This window comes from Phasianus colchicus, chromosome 17 (genome assembly GCF_987193195.1).
Source record: "Phasianus colchicus chromosome 17, bPhaCol1.hap1.1, whole genome shotgun sequence".
Classification (NCBI taxonomy): Eukaryota; Metazoa; Chordata; class Aves; order Galliformes; family Phasianidae; genus Phasianus; species Phasianus colchicus.
The window spans coordinates 9,114,776-9,132,072 of record NC_143452.1 but is presented as its reverse complement, the minus strand read 5'-3'; the positions used below and the strand labels follow the sequence as shown (position 1 = coordinate 9,132,072).

Below are 17,297 nucleotides of genomic sequence, written 5' to 3'. Positions count from 1 at the left end.
GATTGCACTGACTGCAGTGCTTCTGCACAGAGCACCACTGCAAGAAAGCCATCAGCCATTTGCCAAAAGTAGAAACAGCCCAAATGGTGCTAGGTTTTGTTACCTTGTCAACCAACAGAAAACGCTATTTTGCTCCAGCGGATTTTCGCATCTTTGGGCATGAGGTGCTGTTTTTCTCTGTGCTGGGGATGCAGAATAACAAGTGACAAAAATAAACCACAAGCAGACAAATGGGCAAAAATCTGTTATTTCTGAGCATTTCCATACATTATTTCTTTTTCTTACGAGTCTGTCAGCCTGTGGCTCTGGCTGTGTGCCTTGCTGTGGGACACACAGTGTGAGTTTGAATACTGCAGGTGTCCGGCACTGAAAAACAGCGGATGGCTGAGACTCATCAGGCTGGTTTGGTGAGTTTGATATTGGCTTCATTTGATTGATATGTCCGTATAGAAATAGTGGGAAATAAGAAAAGCACAAACACATTTGATGTTCAGGTTGCTGCTTCTCTTGGAGCTTTTACCCAGCGACTTTCAGGGCAAAGAACTGTCCTCAGCTGCCTCCACATCGGCCATCAAGGGATGAAATCTGTGCATGGAAATGAGGTGAGGCCACTGAGCAAGAGAATAAACCAGAGTAAAGCAGTACTGAGAAGCAGTGCAGAATGAATTCTTTCCCCTTTAAATCTTTTGTCCAGTGTCAGCAAGTTCATTTTCCAGGATTTCTCGAGCCTCCACAGAAGACATATGTGGGAACTGAGATATTCCTCTCTATCCACTATGGAAACATTGTCAGGGGCATTAAGGACTGAAGATAACCAATATCACTCCACCTGCTCCCCTACTACTGCAATTATGTGTTAATCTATGATGGATGGCTGAGGAGTAGCCAATTGAGCTGGCTGTTATCCACATTAATAGGCTAATTGCAGATGAATCATCCTGATTGCTTTGCAAAGGAGGCTCTTGCAACACTGACAGTGCCTGAAGGATGAACAAAGGTCCCTGCCTAGTTTAAGGGAACTCACCAGAGCAAAGAGCTCTCAAATCATAACTTTTGCATTTAAATTACCAGGACTTACCTCTTCTACCTGGCCCATAACATCCAGAGACATCACAGCCCCCTGAGTATCCGGGCTGCCCAGGCTGTCCTCTGACACCAGGAAAACCTTGAGGACCGGTGTTCCCAGGGTAGCCCTTTGGGCCTGGTTTTCCCAGCACAACTTCTCCTGGTGGGCCTAAAGAAGAGGCTGTAAGCCACAGCACATCTGCAGCTTCAATATAACACTTCTATACTTTTCCCATCCAACATGGCAATTCATTTTCTGAGTATTGTTTCTTTATTTTGGGGGAAAGAATTGGAATTCTTCTGAATCTTGGTAACTAGAGGTCTTCTATTTGGCCTTAAAGGTTCCTAGCTTCCCTAGCTGGTTACAAGAAAGCCCACCTATGTGTCAATATAGAAAATCACCTTAACTCTGGGATCCACCTCGGAGTCACTGTTTTTGTGACTTCACAGTCAGTAGTAAACTCCCCCTTGACTTCAAGTTAAAAGGATCAGGATGGAGGAGCACACCAAATCCTAACGATTACTCAACAACTTTTGTGTTCCGTGAGCTGAATTTTTGAAGAGTTTCTATCTCCTGAGCATCTGGTCTTGCATGCAAAAATGCAGTAAAACTCTCTGGATGTACCTCAAGTCTTTAAAATTCATCATTACCTAAGAACGGGTACCAAAGAAGAGAGGAATGGTCTCATATCTGAGCAGAGAGGAACTATCCAAAGTGCTGTGATGGGGAGGTCAGTCAGTCCCAGCACAGTGGTCCTAAAGCTGAAGAAGCTTTGAATCTGGCAGCCCCACACGGTCAATACAGAGAGACAGTATTTACCTGTTCTGCCTCTGGGTCCTTGGATCCCTTCCTCATTGACTCCAGCCATTCCTTTTTCTCCCTTGGGTCCTGGGGCACCTGATCACAGAACACAGACAAGTGGCTCTTCGCTGCAGCCTCCCCACCAGGCTCTTCCTAGGTGACGAGGTGAACATGTTTATAAGTACATCTGCCCGTACCTCTTTCTCCAGGATACCCATCTTTTCCTGTCTGACCAGGGATGCCATTTTCTCCTCTTTCTCCATTGCTCCCAGGAGGACCTGGAGGACCTGGTGATCCTGGCTCTCCTGGCTTCAGTCTTTCTTCCCAAACAGGCACCGGCTTCCTTGCATGTTCATGAATGAATGAATCAAATTTCAACACATGACCTGAGAAGGCAAGACAGAAAAGAAGCTTTGCAAGGTCACGAAAGTCTTTGTGCTAAAATCACCCAATGAAACCAATGGATAGGACAACGTGGTGGGACCATGCTTGGCATTGCACAGAGAGGGATCCCTGGCTCACTACAGCTTCATGCCATCCTCCCCTGTGCTTTTGTCCACCGCTGCTGGAGAAGCATCAAAAGAAGCTTGGGGTGATTATACTCACTCTGGATCATCCGCTCACAAGCCTGGCTAACCAGCTGGTAAATTGTGGCCAAGGACTGTGGTTCCCCCTAAAGTGAAGCATTACAATTCTTTTTTAGAAAAGGAAGTATTCACGTCTTTATTGATATCTTTTAGAAAGGATCAATATCACAACGCAGGACAGCTTTCTGCCCTTTCTTTGTGTCAGCTTGTGTTACTGAGACATTAATTGCTATGAAATGCATTTTCTTGATTTATTTATTACAAAGCTCCAAAGCCATAAAATTGTAATTGGGAAGCATCAATAATTGCTTTTCTCCCACACATCAAAAAGGCTAGACTGAATTGATATAATTGCTGAAGCTTCCAAAAAAAGGAGAGTAAATTTCCCTCTCAAATTTCATCAAAACAGATAGGCAGTGTATAACTTAATATTCTGTGATATGTAAAACATTTAACACGACCAGATATTACAATATCCTATCTTTGTCTCAATCTTTTATGAATACTGATTCTTATCCTTATTAAACTCTAAATAAATGACGTCTGAGGTTTTTCTTTAGAAAGTTTTGGTAACATAGGGACAAAAATGCAAAAAGCTGCTTAAAAAATGAAGGCTGAGTCCCTTCATGAAAATTCATAGCTAAGACCCTGGATGTTTCCAGAACCATTTCTAAGCTGTACGTCTCTGTGTGGACCACCATGCAGATTACCAAGCTTTAACAAAAGCTTGGCACAACATCCAAGGGAGGGAAAAAGGAAAGTTCCACTGAAAAAAAAAAAAAAAGTATAGAAAAGGAAAAACTGTTGGAAATGGAAGGAGGACAGTGTTAAAAATTATAATGCTGGGGTATTCACTTGAAACAAAAGAAGAAAAGCAGTCTGTGAGAAGCAGCTTGAGCCTGTCTGAAGCTTAATTCACTTAACTCAATCTTGGCAAGCAGATTTGGACTCCTAGAAAAACATAGGATTTCTTTTTGACGGTAAGTCAAGATGAACAAAACCTCCTCTGACAATAAAATAGCCTTCACAGACAGCGTTGCCCTCCTGACCTCAGAAGCTCTGTACCTGAGCGTGGCACAGGTTTGTTAGAAGTGAGCCCCAGCCTTGTGCCGCACATTTAAAACAAAACAAAGCAAATCCTCAGTGAAGCTGAATGGTTTTGGTTTTGACTTCTCAGCAAAGAATGGATTTTCAATTGGCTTTTCTCCTTTGCTACTACAACTGGTACTAAGCAGCTCATTATTCAGACCCATCAGAACAGCCAGTGCAGGTGAACGGAAAGCAACGAGCCCTCGGTACATTATGTTATTCTGTTCTGAAAATGTCTTCACATGTCAGCATAGCTTGCCAAGCAGATTACCACATCCAATCTTTCAAGTGCTTGATGTACAGTACCAGGAAAACTCACTTTCTCTCCTCTTTCTCCTTTTGGACCTGGTAGTCCCTGTGAGGAAAGCAAAAGGAAAAGTCATGGTCTAGGGAGAGGAGGAGAAAGCAGAAGGTCAGTGGGGATGCAGGTTACATCAGCGGGACGTGGAGCCCAAGGCTTGTTTCCCACACACTTGTACTTCCCTTGACCTTATGAAAATGGCTAAAAGTATCATGAGCTCATAGGAATATCTTCTGTTCGTGCTTAAGGTGCTGGAACACCATCAACAAGGATGCAGATATTCCACAGATACAAGCTCAGGATTTGCACATCCATATGAAGGGTTGAGCATGAATTTAAACTCTTCTTCAGATGCTGAGAAAGAATTTCCATGGGAGCAGCTTGCTTACATGCAATGATTTCATGCCTTGGCCTTCTCTGAGAGCCATGCTCAGTCACTTACTGTTGGCCCAACGTCACCTGGAGGTCCCTTCTCTCCACTGCTGCCCCGGGAGCCTGTCACTCCTTGGAAACCCTGCAGACATCAATTACAAGACACAGATGAAAGTCTGGATACTTCCCACTGTTGTTCTTTTTCTGTTTGACATCTCCTTGCAGCTCCAGGGGCACCAGCAGTTTGAGCTTGGAGGACTCCAGCAAGAGCACTGCAGCCTTAAGGCTTATGTCAGAACCCCATCCAGCCATGAGCACAATGTTAAAAGTGCATCACGTATGAGTCATCTTCACATCATTTCCTATTACTGTCTCAGCTACTGTCAAGCCAGCAAAGCTGAGTTTTGCCAACAAACTGCAGTGTGATTTTTAGATGTGGCTTTAGATCCTTCCTTACACGTTCAGATTTAGGCACAGCCGAGAGCACAACCCTTTTCTTCAGCCTGCTAGTACCATGCCACTGCTCTTCTGTTTTCCCTTAAAGACCTGTGTTTCGCTGCTAAGTTTTTACAGTAGAAGCTGTAAATTAGGGAGTAGAAAGTGCCTTCTTTGGTTATCTCTTCTTTGAGAAGTTTCTGTGCCCTTTTGGAGCCATAAAGGGAAGAAAAAAATAAGGCAAAAAACCACTAGAAATACTTTCTTTTGTAGTTTTTTTCAGCTGTTATGTTTAAGCTCAATGGAGATTAACAAGCCTTTTGATCAGTGGAAAACGAAAGAAAGAAGACTTTAAGGCAGCACCAGGCCATCTTTCAGAGCCTGGTCCAACGACTGCAGTGCTTTCCTCGTGTTTAAAAAGCTGAGGTTCACTGCTGGCTCCATGTCTTGCCAGGATAAGCAAGACCAAGTCAGGAGCTGAATGTGGCCCTCACCATAGATACCTCACCACAGCTGCTATGGGACTTAACACAAATGCAGCAGTAAACAGTTTCCATTTTACACTAATTTAGGATTGCATATAACTCAGCAATGAGAACCAGCAACTATCAGGTCTTCTTCCATCATCTAAAGCCAAATTCCATGGTTACACAGAACTGGTAAGGCTATGCCTTTAAAGTGGCTGGATGTAAACCACCTGCCATGGTTTTATGTTTTTTGGTTTACCATGACATCAACACATCGTAAAGTTCTGTTTGTGATGTCCTGGGCACGAGAGAGTGCAAATGCACCCAGCTTATGGCCCTGGTAGCACATACAGGAACCAGTGTGTGGGGAGATCTTTCATATCTGCCTGCATCCTCTGGCTCCAAGTGACTTCATTCTGATGAGCCCATACACCCCAAACCCACACAATATTTGAAAAATTCTAGCTGTAGAAAAGCAAGGGTAGTAAAACACTACCTGGGTCAAAGCAGAAGTTGCCTCCAATAGGTAAGCTGAAGGCTTTTCTGTTTATTTCATAAGAAACCGAGAGAAAGTGACAGAGAAAGTGGATTTCTGCAATGCGTGTGAGGATATTCCCTTGTGAAAACCCAAGAAGAGGGTTTGCCCAGATACCTCTGGACGATAGCAGGCCAGCAGTAACCCCAATCTCCTCCTGAGGAAGGGATTTCAAACAGATCCACACTGTTCCTGTACTCACCCTTGGTCCAGGAGGTCCTGGGGGCCCAGCTGTGCCTTCCAGTCCCCTCACCCCCTGCAAAACCAAATCCAGTCCAGTATTAACAAAGGGACTCAAAGAGACACAGTAAGCAGTGAGGTGGTTTCTCCCTGTGCTGTTTTTAATGGGAGCTTGCCAGAAATGGGTAAAAATATATCTGCCAAACAGGCGAGAAGGTTGGCACCTGGTCAGCCATGCAGATTTGGCCAAACATGAGACGATCCAATAGTTGCTTTTTTTTCTTCCATTTCTTCCAGATTTGTGAAAATATCTTTCACTTTTGCACTGAGTGCATTAGGAGAGCTGGATGTTTGGATCCAATTTGGATTTTAGGCAGCACTGTGTGAAAACTGGGGGGTGACTGATGCATTTTACCTTTGCACCTTGAAGACCATCTCTGCCTGGAGCTCCCTGCACACCAGGAATGCCCTGCAAATCAGAATTGCTGATAAAGTTGGCATCTGCTTATCATTGTCCTACTTCATCTTGTAGCAAGGGAAATGAGAAGGCAAGTGGGACAACACTATGGCTTTTCAGTCTTGCTTTAATTAATTACTGGGAGAAATGGACAAATCTTTGATACAGTTAAAAGGAAGGTGTCTACCCTTACCTGCATGCCAGGACTTCCAGTGTCTCCTTTCTCTCCTTTAATACCTGGTGGCCCCTTAGATTGAAACAGAAGCACACAGTCAAACACTGCAGCATCTTTTAAAGGAAAGAGAGTCCTGCTGCTGCACACCCACACCCCGCACTGCTGCTGCCCTCTGTGATGCTATGCAGGGAGCTTTGCAGCAACATCACGTTCGTGGGGATTCTGTCATCCCAGACACACATGCAGCAGCCTCCACCTCCTTGCCAAGTAATGATGATCACTGTAAAGAGACATGCCTGAAGACTGCACTTGGGCTTGTTTTCATTAGAAGCACACAAGGGACTGTCTGGACAAAAGCAGTCCTTTGCCAGAATGACTGAATGTAAGCACTCATCACCATGAAACAAATATTATCATCTCTCTAGTGCAGCTGGCTAGCTGTTAATGAGGATGATGTCAATACACAGACCAGGTTTAGGGGTTTTGTTGAGACACTGATTTGTGAGATGTGTTCCAATTGCAAAGAGCATGAGACGTAGAAAGGCAATGAAAGAGATGACATACCACAGGGCCCTGAATTGTGATTCCTTGGGAACCTGGGGAGCCTTGCTGGCCACTCGGACCTGCTGGTCCCACTTTTCCAGGTGGGCCTGGTTCACCCTAAAACAAAAGATATGAAATCAAAGAAAGAAAGCAATTAGAGCCTGCCCTCCACGAGGGCTGTACTGCATGGCCCGGGTCAGCATGAGCTGTATATGGGATGCAAGATGAAGTCAAGACAGTAGAGGATCTCCAGCAACCTCAGCAGCCTTTTAGGTGTAAGGTTTAGATGCATCTTCAATAGGAGAAAATGACAAGGCAGCACCAAGCACAGCACAAAGACCAACTGTTTTCCATCAAGGCTGCTTCCAAGAACATTGCTGACCACAAAATTTGCATTAATTCAGCTTCATCAAGCCCATCGCCTTAATTTCCAGAGCCCTATTGAGCATTTAATTAATAACGTGATCCCATCCTCCTCAATGCATCACCTCCCAAGGAGCACCAGGACTCACCTTGGGGCCTGGCTCCCCCTGCTCGCCTTGTGGTCCTCTCCTCCCAGGGCTGCCCTGCCAGCAAGACACAGAACTGCTGTTATTAACATCATAATCCTTACAGCAGTGCAAACAGCCACCAAAAGGACACTGGTGCATTTAGCTATACACACGATGGAAAATGCCACTCCAGAAAACGAGCAGGAAATAGGGGCAAGGAGAAAATAAATTGCCCCTAAATGAAACCACATCACCTCCAGCAAGGAGAGATGAAGTTCAACATCTCTAACTTCCCAGCAAATCCATGCTGGGGCAGCCAGTGGGGAAGGGATCACATATGAACAGAGAAGAACTAAGGAGGAGCTCCTGCCTGCTGTCCTTTGGGACAAATCTGGTGTTTGCAATACCCAAGAGAAGGGACGAGCTCTGAGATCAGGGCCAGCAAGCAGTGCTGAGGAGGTCCAGCTCAGCTCTGCACCTGCAGAACTGCTGGATCAGAGAGAGAAATGATCTTCTGGCACAAACCAATGCCGTGTGAAGTTGTGAACTTAAAATACCACGTGAACTTAACCTGAAAGTTTCTATTCTTGATGGTAAAACAAACAAACAAACAATGGATTTGGATTAAGAATTACAGGGAGCTTTAGAAAAGGTTCTTCCAGAAGCACCCAGAAGCTCATTTCATTTGAATCTGGTCAAAAACACCCATTAAGGACAGTGACCTTGCCAGCCTTCAGTAAAAGGACTTTAACAAGCAGCAGTGAGTGCTATTGTAGGGGCAGCAAATTAGCAAGGGTTTGATGGCGTGAGGATACGGTTGTGTCAGAGCTGTATTTTCTCTAATGCTTGAAAGAATCCTGCTTTTTAAATAGTAGTACTGGAGAGATGTTTAAACCACAGGGCAATGCAAGCTGCTAATTATGCACTTAGGATATTGAAGCACACTGCGATAGCGGAGTGCACTGTGTAATTAAACTTCCACCGGAATGAGCACGTAATTACTCTGCAATGAGGAGCTTGCAAATCGTGGCACTGAAGTCACAGTGAAACCACAGCAATGTGAGCAGTTAGCTGAAGCCTCCTCACTTGAGCAAGGAGACCCGAATGTTCCACAGTTCAGTATCTACAGTGGGGCTGTAAGAAAGGAGCAGACAGGCTCTTGAGCAGGGTGTGTGTGACAGGACAAGGAGAAATGGTTCCAAAATAGAAGGAATTTAATTTGGATATAAGGAAAAAAGGTTTTTACAATGAGGGCAGTGAGATACTGGCACAGGTTGCCCACATAGGTGGTGGATGCTCCAGTGATGGAGGCACCCAAGGTCAGGCTAGAGGAGCTCTGAGCACTGATGGAGCTGTGATGTCCCTGCTCACTGCAGGGGGGTTGGACCAGATGGGCTTTAAGGGTCCCTTCCAACACAAACCATTCTGTGATTCTATGATTTCCAGGAGTAAAGCACCAGGAGTGGCCAAATTGGACAGGATGTCAGATTTGGCTGTTGGGTGCACATAACACTTTCTTCTCAACATTTCTAAAATGTGAGGTTTTTCTTGATAACCACTTCACAGTATCTATCTGGAACACTGCCTGGAGCATACCACACTCTTACTGGCTGTTACCACTTCCCCAAATCTCCCCTTTCTCTATACATCACCCACTTGTGCAGACACTTATTGGCCCTCCTGTTTAATAGAGAATCCAGATTTTGTATTATGTTTTGAGGGTTTTTTTTTTCTGTTATTTACAAAGAGTTTTGGAGCCACTGATCCATGGAATCTCTGCACACACACCGAGGTGGCCTGTCCTCCCCTCCTAAGAGGATTAATGCAGCACTCAGACACGCTCAGCCTGCTCCCAGCTGCAGCTGTTGCACTCCCAAAATGTCACAACATGCATAGAGAAACAAAGCTCTGGGGTCTGTGCTGGGCAAGGAGGAACTGCTTTAGCCTGGGATGCAGGCAGGAGATAGGTCACAGAGCCCCACGGAGCTGAGGTGTGCAAACAGCATGAAATAAGACATGCAATATGCAAAAAGGGTGAACTTACAGGGGGGCCTGGAGGACCTGGCAAGCCTGGGCGGCCAGAAGTGCAGGAGCAGGCAGGAGCTATGCTGGGGCAGCTCTCCTCATCCCTCTGAAAAGACAGCAAGACATGTGAGCAGCAAGAGTGGGATGGGTGACAGGTAGTGATGGCAGGGCTTCAGAATTCAGTTTTGGGGAAAAAAAAAAAACAGAGATTGTGCCCTGAGGCTGGGAGGTGGCAGTGGAGCCATGGGGCTGCCAGGGTAAGCTCAGGGCAGGGGGGATATGTGCTGTGTTGAGAGTTTGCCTTTTGAAGCAGACACGGTGGGACAAGACATGCTCTTTGGTTCCCTTCACCAAGATATACCCAGTTGACATTCCCAAAAAATGAGAAAAAGAGTGGTTTCCTTCTTGTCTATGAAAAAGAAGTGCGGTGTCACTCCTGTGCCATCATGCACAGCTTCATCCCACCCAGAAGAGAATCTCACACCATCTTACCAGTGCAGGAAGATCACAACATCGGTCCTCCTCTGCGCCTAAGCTGTTGCACACAACCTGCAATGACTGCAGCTGGAACTGTGGGGAGGTGAAGAGGGTTTGATGAGAAGGTGGCACTGGTACACAGGCTGCACCACTAAAGTTCACCACGTGCTAAAAATAATGTTTAGTGGTGGTTTGACAGACTCCATGCATGGTCCCAACTGTAATTGCACCAAAAAGCCATGACACACGTAGCAACCACAGCTCTGTGTCCTGCTAAGGCACCCTGCACCCTGCAAAAGCTGCCTCTCTGATTTTTCACACCATCCCACAGCAGTAGGCAGGTCCTCAGGTAATTGGGTTTCAGCACTACCAAAATGTGAAAACAAACTTTGCTGTCTGCATTTCCCCCTTCAGAGGAATGTACCTAAGAGGAAAAGCGGCAGCAGCTCCCAGGAGAGCTGTGTTCCATCTCAGGAACCCTTCCTGCCTACACCACATCCCTCCCAGCCGCCACCTCTGTGATGAGCGCAGGAGCACACACTGCTCAAAGCAAACCAAAAACAGAAGGTGAGGCAGAGAGGATTTCTTTTTTTTTTTTGCTTTCCTTAGCAACATTTCTCCTTTGTTTTTAATTCTGCTCCGTGCATTCAAGCTGCACAGCTGAGGAGCGCATCACAGATTCAGGTGAGCCCCCTTGATCAAGCAGCATTTAAGATTTCTCAAATTAAATGAGATTCCATGATAAGCAATAATGAGACGTTCCATCTTCTGAAGGGCAGCAGAAGCTGTGGATGACATGAACCTTATGCTGGGCTTGAAAAGCAATAGGAGCAGAGGCAGCACAAAGCTGCTCATTAGGCAGCTGCATCTGTCTGGCTGAGCTGTGAGCAAGGAGAGTTTGGGAGGGAGAGGGAGAGCTCAGGCTCTTTTCTGACAGGCTTGTGATCCATCTAAACTGCCACAGCACTTATTTAGAAAATACAGCTTGAATCCCATTGTGCCCTGGTTTGTCACATGTCACCACTGCTCACAGGTGATTCCAATGCCCACGTTTCCCTGATGCACCCCAGAGCTTTGCATTGCTCTTTGCAGGACCAGGCAGTTGGGGATAGGACAAACCGTTCTTACTGCACTTCTTTGAGGCAAGGGAAGCTGCAAATCAGTGGTTGGGCTGTTTCCCCCTAGATCTTCAGACCTAAAATCAGAACCCAGGAGTAAAAGCTTCACAGTCATGAATGATTTGCTACAGTCTCACTGAGCAATTCCTCCTCATTCTGCATGTATTTAACACTCCTGATTTGTGGAGGAAACACAGCAGGCTCCTGGGCAATGCCATGCAGGGGTGGTTTTGCCATTTGGGTGATGCATGGGGCTGTTGCAGGGCACAGTGCAGAGCCCACACTTCCCTTGCCCTGTCCTCTCACAGGATGCAGTGCAGTGCAGCAGGGACATACCTGCAGGCTGGCAGTGAGCGTTGGGCTGCTTTAATTTACACAGCAGCTGACAAGGAGCCTCTGTACTGAAGAGTATTTGGCCACCATTTGCCAAGCCCAAGCACACAGGAGATTGAGGCACCTCCAGACCCAGCATTTCCCAGTGCCACTCACTGGGGGCTGATGGCACAACCTTCTCTTCCAAAGCAGTTCCCTATACCTGCTGCCTGTTAGGGCCAAATCTGTGCTTCCAGCATTCAGTACTGGGCCCTGAGCCCAGATCTCAAACACAGGTAGGAGGCGAGGAGGAGAATCCCTACACCAGGAAAGCTCATTAACCCGCAGAGATCAGTGGGATCAGCACGCAGCCCTGCGTCACAGCTGCTGTTGGAGGCTGTCAGAGTGAGGACAGTGAGGATGGCACAACCCTCCATCTGCCCAACTAGCTTCACATTTAACCCCCCAGTTTCCAAAGCAGGCACGTCTGGGCACTCACCGACACTGATCCACTCCTGGGCCCTCTGGTTCGTGTCACCTTTCCCAGCATGATGAAGCCAGCGGTAGAGATGCTGCCAATGGTGTTGATGGGTCTCTCTGCTATTTTCTTACAGTCCAGATAGAGCTTGATCTTGAAAAGGCTCACTGCAAGGTGTACCTGGGTGGGAAGAACAAGGTTGGATCTCTGCAATGGGCAGGGAGCTTTTAAACACCTTCTGCCCAGTTCCCAGATTGGTGCTGGTATCCACGTTGTGGATTTTGTGAGCAAATAATGCACAGTGAGCAGCACTATGCTCTTCCTTGGTGGTTCCCTTCTATAGCTCAGCTGTCCTTGGGCAAAACCTTTCTGGAGTCCCAGTTCTGAATTCAGTTCTCAGAACCAGCTGAACAATGTAAATACTGTTAGAAAGAGCTCATTGCTCATCTGGGAGGAATACCTTTGCTCTGAGGATACAGACAGCTAAAAAAACCCAAAAAAGTTATAAGAGATCAGATGGATTTCTCATGAGACTTTATCTTTTCCTTCCCTCCAGCATTAAAATGTCACCAAAATCCCAAATTATAAAAAATATTTCATGTTTCAAAATCTTTCTTTTCTTCAAGACCTGAAAATAAGAGCTCCTACAGGGAAAGGGAAGGAAACTGCCAGATCTCTCCTACAACTCTCTCCATCTCAGTCCATTCCTGTTAACAACTCCCTAACGGTCTCCATCTTGCTTTGTGGGAAGCCAATCCAAATTACACTGTAATAAAAAACAACCCTTTTTCTTTTTTTTTTTTCCCAGAAAGAAAAAAAGAAGAGACCCCAAGGGTTGAGGGGTTTGGAGGCTTTCCTCTTACCACTTTCTAGTGCAGTTCTCCAGACTCAGCATTACTATACTATGACCGAAGCAATGATAATGATAATGGTAACGATGTCAGGGGGGAAAGAATATTTTCCTCTTGCAAATTTAACACAAAACAAGTACACTCCACAGATTTCATTCAGTTTTGAAGGATTTGGGTGACTTGAAGTAAGTTCCCAGATGGTGGTTCTGCAGACTATAACTGTGTGTCATGGAGACTATGGAAGGAAGAAGGGCAAGTCCCATAAATAAACAGGCTGGGGATGGAAATAATAAAGGGGAAGGATTTGGAGGAGTGTGTAATTCATGAAATGCTCCCATCCAGTTATTACACAATTTGTGCAGGGAGGCTGTATCTTTAGTAAAGCAAGTATCCAAACATGTGATACAACTACTGAAATGGCAAACACACACCTTGTAAAAGGAAGCGACTGAGTATACATTATGTGCATTTTATTTTGATGCCATTTCATGTTGCTACCACATATTATATGTAAAAATAATGGCCACCATGTGTGACTATAATTTACCCATCCTCATTAGTACTTTAAAAATGCATAAACATGCAGTGCATTCTAAGAAGCAACCAATATGTGGGAAACGTGTCTTACACATGGGATGAACCTATATAATTGTAAAGTCTACAATTAAAATGTTCAGCATATGAAAAAGGTTCACTGGCTCCCCAGCAATCTGGATGCAAAGCACTTACAATCACTCCTCACTTTGAACAATACACATTGATGGCATAATAGTCTCAGAGTGGATGAAATCGTGAGCTACATTTCTCCCTTTATTCATAAAGACCTTATGAAAGCTCCCATAGAATATCTTCTTCACTTCCTGCTGGTCAAAGGAGACTTCCTGCAAATCAGCCTTGTAGTCATGATTGAAATAGGTCAAGGTTTTCTTACTGGCTACAGGGAAAATAGGACAAATAACAGCTTTTAGAATTCAAAGAGAGTTGGATTTCACCACATACTAAGCAACAGAAAATAAATAAGCTTAAGCATTGTGAAAAAATCTCATGTATCGCAATCAAATATTTCTAAACAACGGAAAACAAAAATAACAGCTAAAAATAAAGAGTATGCTGCAAGTAGAATACCATTGAAAATACAGCTTTTAATTGCACTAGGAAGCCTTCAAAATGTGATGTCGGCCAAAAACTGCAGCTGCACAACAAAGCCCACAAACCCACCACACTTCCCAAGTGAATCCCAAAATGAGGTCTGCTGCCTGCAGAAATGTTAGCAGATAGCTGAACGTAACACACTCAGCATGAAACCTTACGGTCAAGGTTAACACCAAGGAGGGGCTGGAAGTCCTCGTCGGTTATTTGCCACACAGCAAAGGGCTCCTTGGGGGTGTCGGGCAGGAGGCGCAGGAGGATGCTGATGGTGTGCTCAGGTGGGATGGTGAAGAGGTGGACATCACTGGAATGAGACAAGCCAAGGAAGCATTGGTGGCTTAAAGCAGCAAATGCCAGCAGATAACATTCAAGAGAAGGGGCTCTCTTGTGTTTCTTGGGAACAAGAGCCTAGAAAAGCTTCACCTGTGGGGTTTGAATGTGATACGTCATGAGAGAGCCCAGCCTTATGTTGGGCATCCCTCTCAGGCTGTTAGTGCCTGAGCTGAGTGCTGTGTCCTGGTGGAGGAAGTGTCAGCCCATCACTGCCAGATCTGCCCCAGGGAGCACCACAGGCAGCCCTCGTGCTCCTCACAACAGAGCTCACTAAATATTAGACATCCTGCCAGGGTCCAAAACTCTTCCCAAGCAACCTCTTTCAAAGGCAGGGGAATGGTGGTCATATACCCTGGGGTAAATCTTGGCTGAAATCAATAGAATTGCCCTTCAGGGATAAGCATGGAGCTTCCAAAAAGCCCCCACAGCCCAGCTGCAAAATTTGAGTTCAGCTCTAGAACTCGTGGGCATGCAGCAAAGCCCATCAGCAGCTCCTGGCACAGCACAGCTTCCTCTGCAGCCACTGCCAAAGCCCTCAGAGAGTGCTGGGAGCACAGTGGGAGGATGCGGTAAGGCAACAAGGAAAGTCAAATTGGTTATGCCTGGAATACATCTGTAATGTGAAATGAGACATTTGCATGGGCATGTACACAGTTCATCAAGCATCATTTCAGGACTGATTCATAAGTAATATCGGCTTCTTATTTCTCCTTCTGCTTGTGGTGGAGTGACGTCCTTGGATAGGAATATGTGCCAGCTGAACAAAAGGACTTGCCCACAATTTTTGGAGTATTTGACCAAACAACTCTCTGAATCTCTCCCACTCTCTGTACTCTAAGAAGCTTTACTACTTTAACTAAGATTAAACCCAGCCAGAGCCTCAGCAATTAGGCTTTAAACAAAGTAGCTCTGAATGTCAAGAGTCAGATCGTTCCTGATTTATTATGATAAAAAATGAGTGAGGTCCTGGGAGCAGCCTGGCTGTCCAGGACCCACAGAGAAAACAGGGTCAGGGCACAGCCCTCAGTGGTGATTCCTTCTCAACAAGAAAAGCCCAAACTGCTGAGAGCAGCTAGGAGACCAATATTTACTAAAGCAAAGCGCTGTCTCCAAACTACTGATGCTGGGAGGAGGGATTGAAGATGAAGACATGACCTCAAACTGCCATGACCAAAGTGTATGCGGCTGTGGACAGAATGCCTAAAGAATCATGCAGTGTCTGTACATGATACAATTCTTACATCCATCACAGCAACCAACACTGCTGCAAAAAGGAATTCTGCAAAATGGAAAATCCTCGCCACATGAAAATATTTGGCAGCACACAAATGAATAATGAATGTCTCCATTGTGTCCTTTTGACTTCTGAGATGTATTTTATACACATCTTAAAACCAACCCAAGCCTAATTTCTGAATATATTAAGGAAAACTGGCATTCGTCTCAGTCTACCTGCAATTCAGTTTAGCTGAATCTTTACAATTTCATTTTGAAGTTGCCAGAGGGGATTTGTCATTCACACAAATCAATGAGCAGTGTGAGCACAGGGACCCACGATGAGCACAATGCTGGTCCCAGCTCCACTCCCACCTGGTCCTCAGGGTGAGCTGAATGTCTCTGAACAGGGTGAAGGTGCGGGAGCCACTAAATACGAATGGCTCCATAGCCACTCCTTTAATGGAGGCATATTCCTTCTCTACTAAGCCAAATGCTTCCATCATATCGAATCCTGGAACAAAGAAAAGCAGAGAAATAAGTGGTTAGGAAAGACTGCCCCCCAAAAAGTGGGATGGCAGAGCAGGTAGGATGAGCTGCTAGCTAGATGGAGACCTCAACAGGAGAAAAAAACATAGGAACACAGGTATCAGCAAGGCTGTACAGACTCTCTACAAAACTGGATTATACTCCACAAGTGGCAACCAAGGGCAATAGTTTGCATCTGTATCATCCACTGCTGCAATCGCCTCTTGGAGAGAGATATAGTAAAGGTGAAGACTTCCAGAATTTTGTTTTCAAATCTCCAGAATGAAAAACAAGTGAGAAATTCTGTGATTCCATAATTACTAAAAAAAAACAAAACAAAAAAAAAAAAAAAAAAAAAAAACCCAAAAACCAAAAAAACCCACCAACCCAAAACCACGTTCATTTCAAATAGATGCAAAAATATTATCTTTAAAAGACATGGAATCTGTCCAGTGATTGCTGGCAGGAGGGATTGTTTCTGCTCTAAAATGCCTTATGTGTAAGAGTCAGAAATACTGGGACTTTAAAATGCAAGCATTCCATTTCTCTCTATTTCCATGAGACACTCAGAGGTTGATTTGCCTTATGTGATCTACAGAGAGAGGCTCTTCCCTGACATCTCTGACATCGCCTGTCCAGCTCATGCAGCTTCATCTCACTTTCATGGCTCATCATTAAAGCTCTGAGTCATTTTCTCGTTTCAGTTTTCTATTTGGTAAGACAAGATCTTGAAATTGGATTCTTTTTTTTTCCACTTTATCTCAGTTTGCAGCAGCCCGGGTTGAAGGAGATAGCTCATGCTTCAGTAAATGAAGGGATACAACTTCACTACAATGTAGTCCTTTCAGATTGGATTCCCTCACCCCTTCACCATTTACTGTAATCTGCAGTTGTTTGGCTTGAGTGGTTATTTTGCATAGAGGTTTGTCCAGAGAGCACTTTATTTCATTGCCCAACATAGTAGGGAGTTTTCCAAAAGAAATGACCCACTTGTGGCTCCTGGCACTGGGATTCCATTAAAACATGCATGAAACACAATGGCGTAAAGACTGGCAACAAAGCTCAATTCCCAATTATAACCATATTGTAACCTAACAATATTATTCTCTTCAGTAACCTGTGTGTCAGACACAACCCACTGCAGCTCAGTCTCCCAGTGCACCTTTTCCTGTTTACCCCATTTGGTCCCATCCCACTGCATGCATTTTTCTTTGTATATTCACTGGAGCAAGGAAGCAAGTAGGCTGTCCCACGCCTCAAGTAAGTGCCCTAAGCAACACATTCATCCTCTGCCTTGCACCTGGTGAACAAT

At 45.2% G+C, this 17,297-nt stretch overlaps 1 protein-coding gene across 1 annotated transcript in view; it reads right to left on the bottom strand.

Annotated features, from left to right (window-relative positions):
- Window positions 1–229: 229 nt before the first annotated feature.
- Window positions 230–17,297, bottom strand: part of COL20A1 (collagen type XX alpha 1 chain) — a 44,883-nt gene continuing 27,815 nt past the window's right edge. The window contains exons 23-40 of the mRNA XM_090152133.1: window positions 15,833–15,971; window positions 14,071–14,213; window positions 13,585–13,694; window positions 11,931–12,089; window positions 10,017–10,094; window positions 9,544–9,630; window positions 7,521–7,574; window positions 7,030–7,125; window positions 6,484–6,537; window positions 6,249–6,302; window positions 5,856–5,909; window positions 4,287–4,358; window positions 3,863–3,898; window positions 2,474–2,540; window positions 2,065–2,253; window positions 1,886–1,963; window positions 1,079–1,234; window positions 230–585 (exon numbers count right to left, since the gene is read on the bottom strand). Of these exons, the coding sequence (XP_090008259.1) occupies window positions 572–585; window positions 1,079–1,234; window positions 1,886–1,963; window positions 2,065–2,253; window positions 2,474–2,540; window positions 3,863–3,898; window positions 4,287–4,358; window positions 5,856–5,909; window positions 6,249–6,302; window positions 6,484–6,537; window positions 7,030–7,125; window positions 7,521–7,574; window positions 9,544–9,630; window positions 10,017–10,094; window positions 11,931–12,089; window positions 13,585–13,694; window positions 14,071–14,213; window positions 15,833–15,971 (1,640 nt within the window). The 3' untranslated portion in view covers window positions 230–571. The remainder of the gene's footprint in view (window positions 586–1,078; window positions 1,235–1,885; window positions 1,964–2,064; window positions 2,254–2,473; window positions 2,541–3,862; window positions 3,899–4,286; window positions 4,359–5,855; window positions 5,910–6,248; window positions 6,303–6,483; window positions 6,538–7,029; window positions 7,126–7,520; window positions 7,575–9,543; window positions 9,631–10,016; window positions 10,095–11,930; window positions 12,090–13,584; window positions 13,695–14,070; window positions 14,214–15,832; window positions 15,972–17,297) is intronic.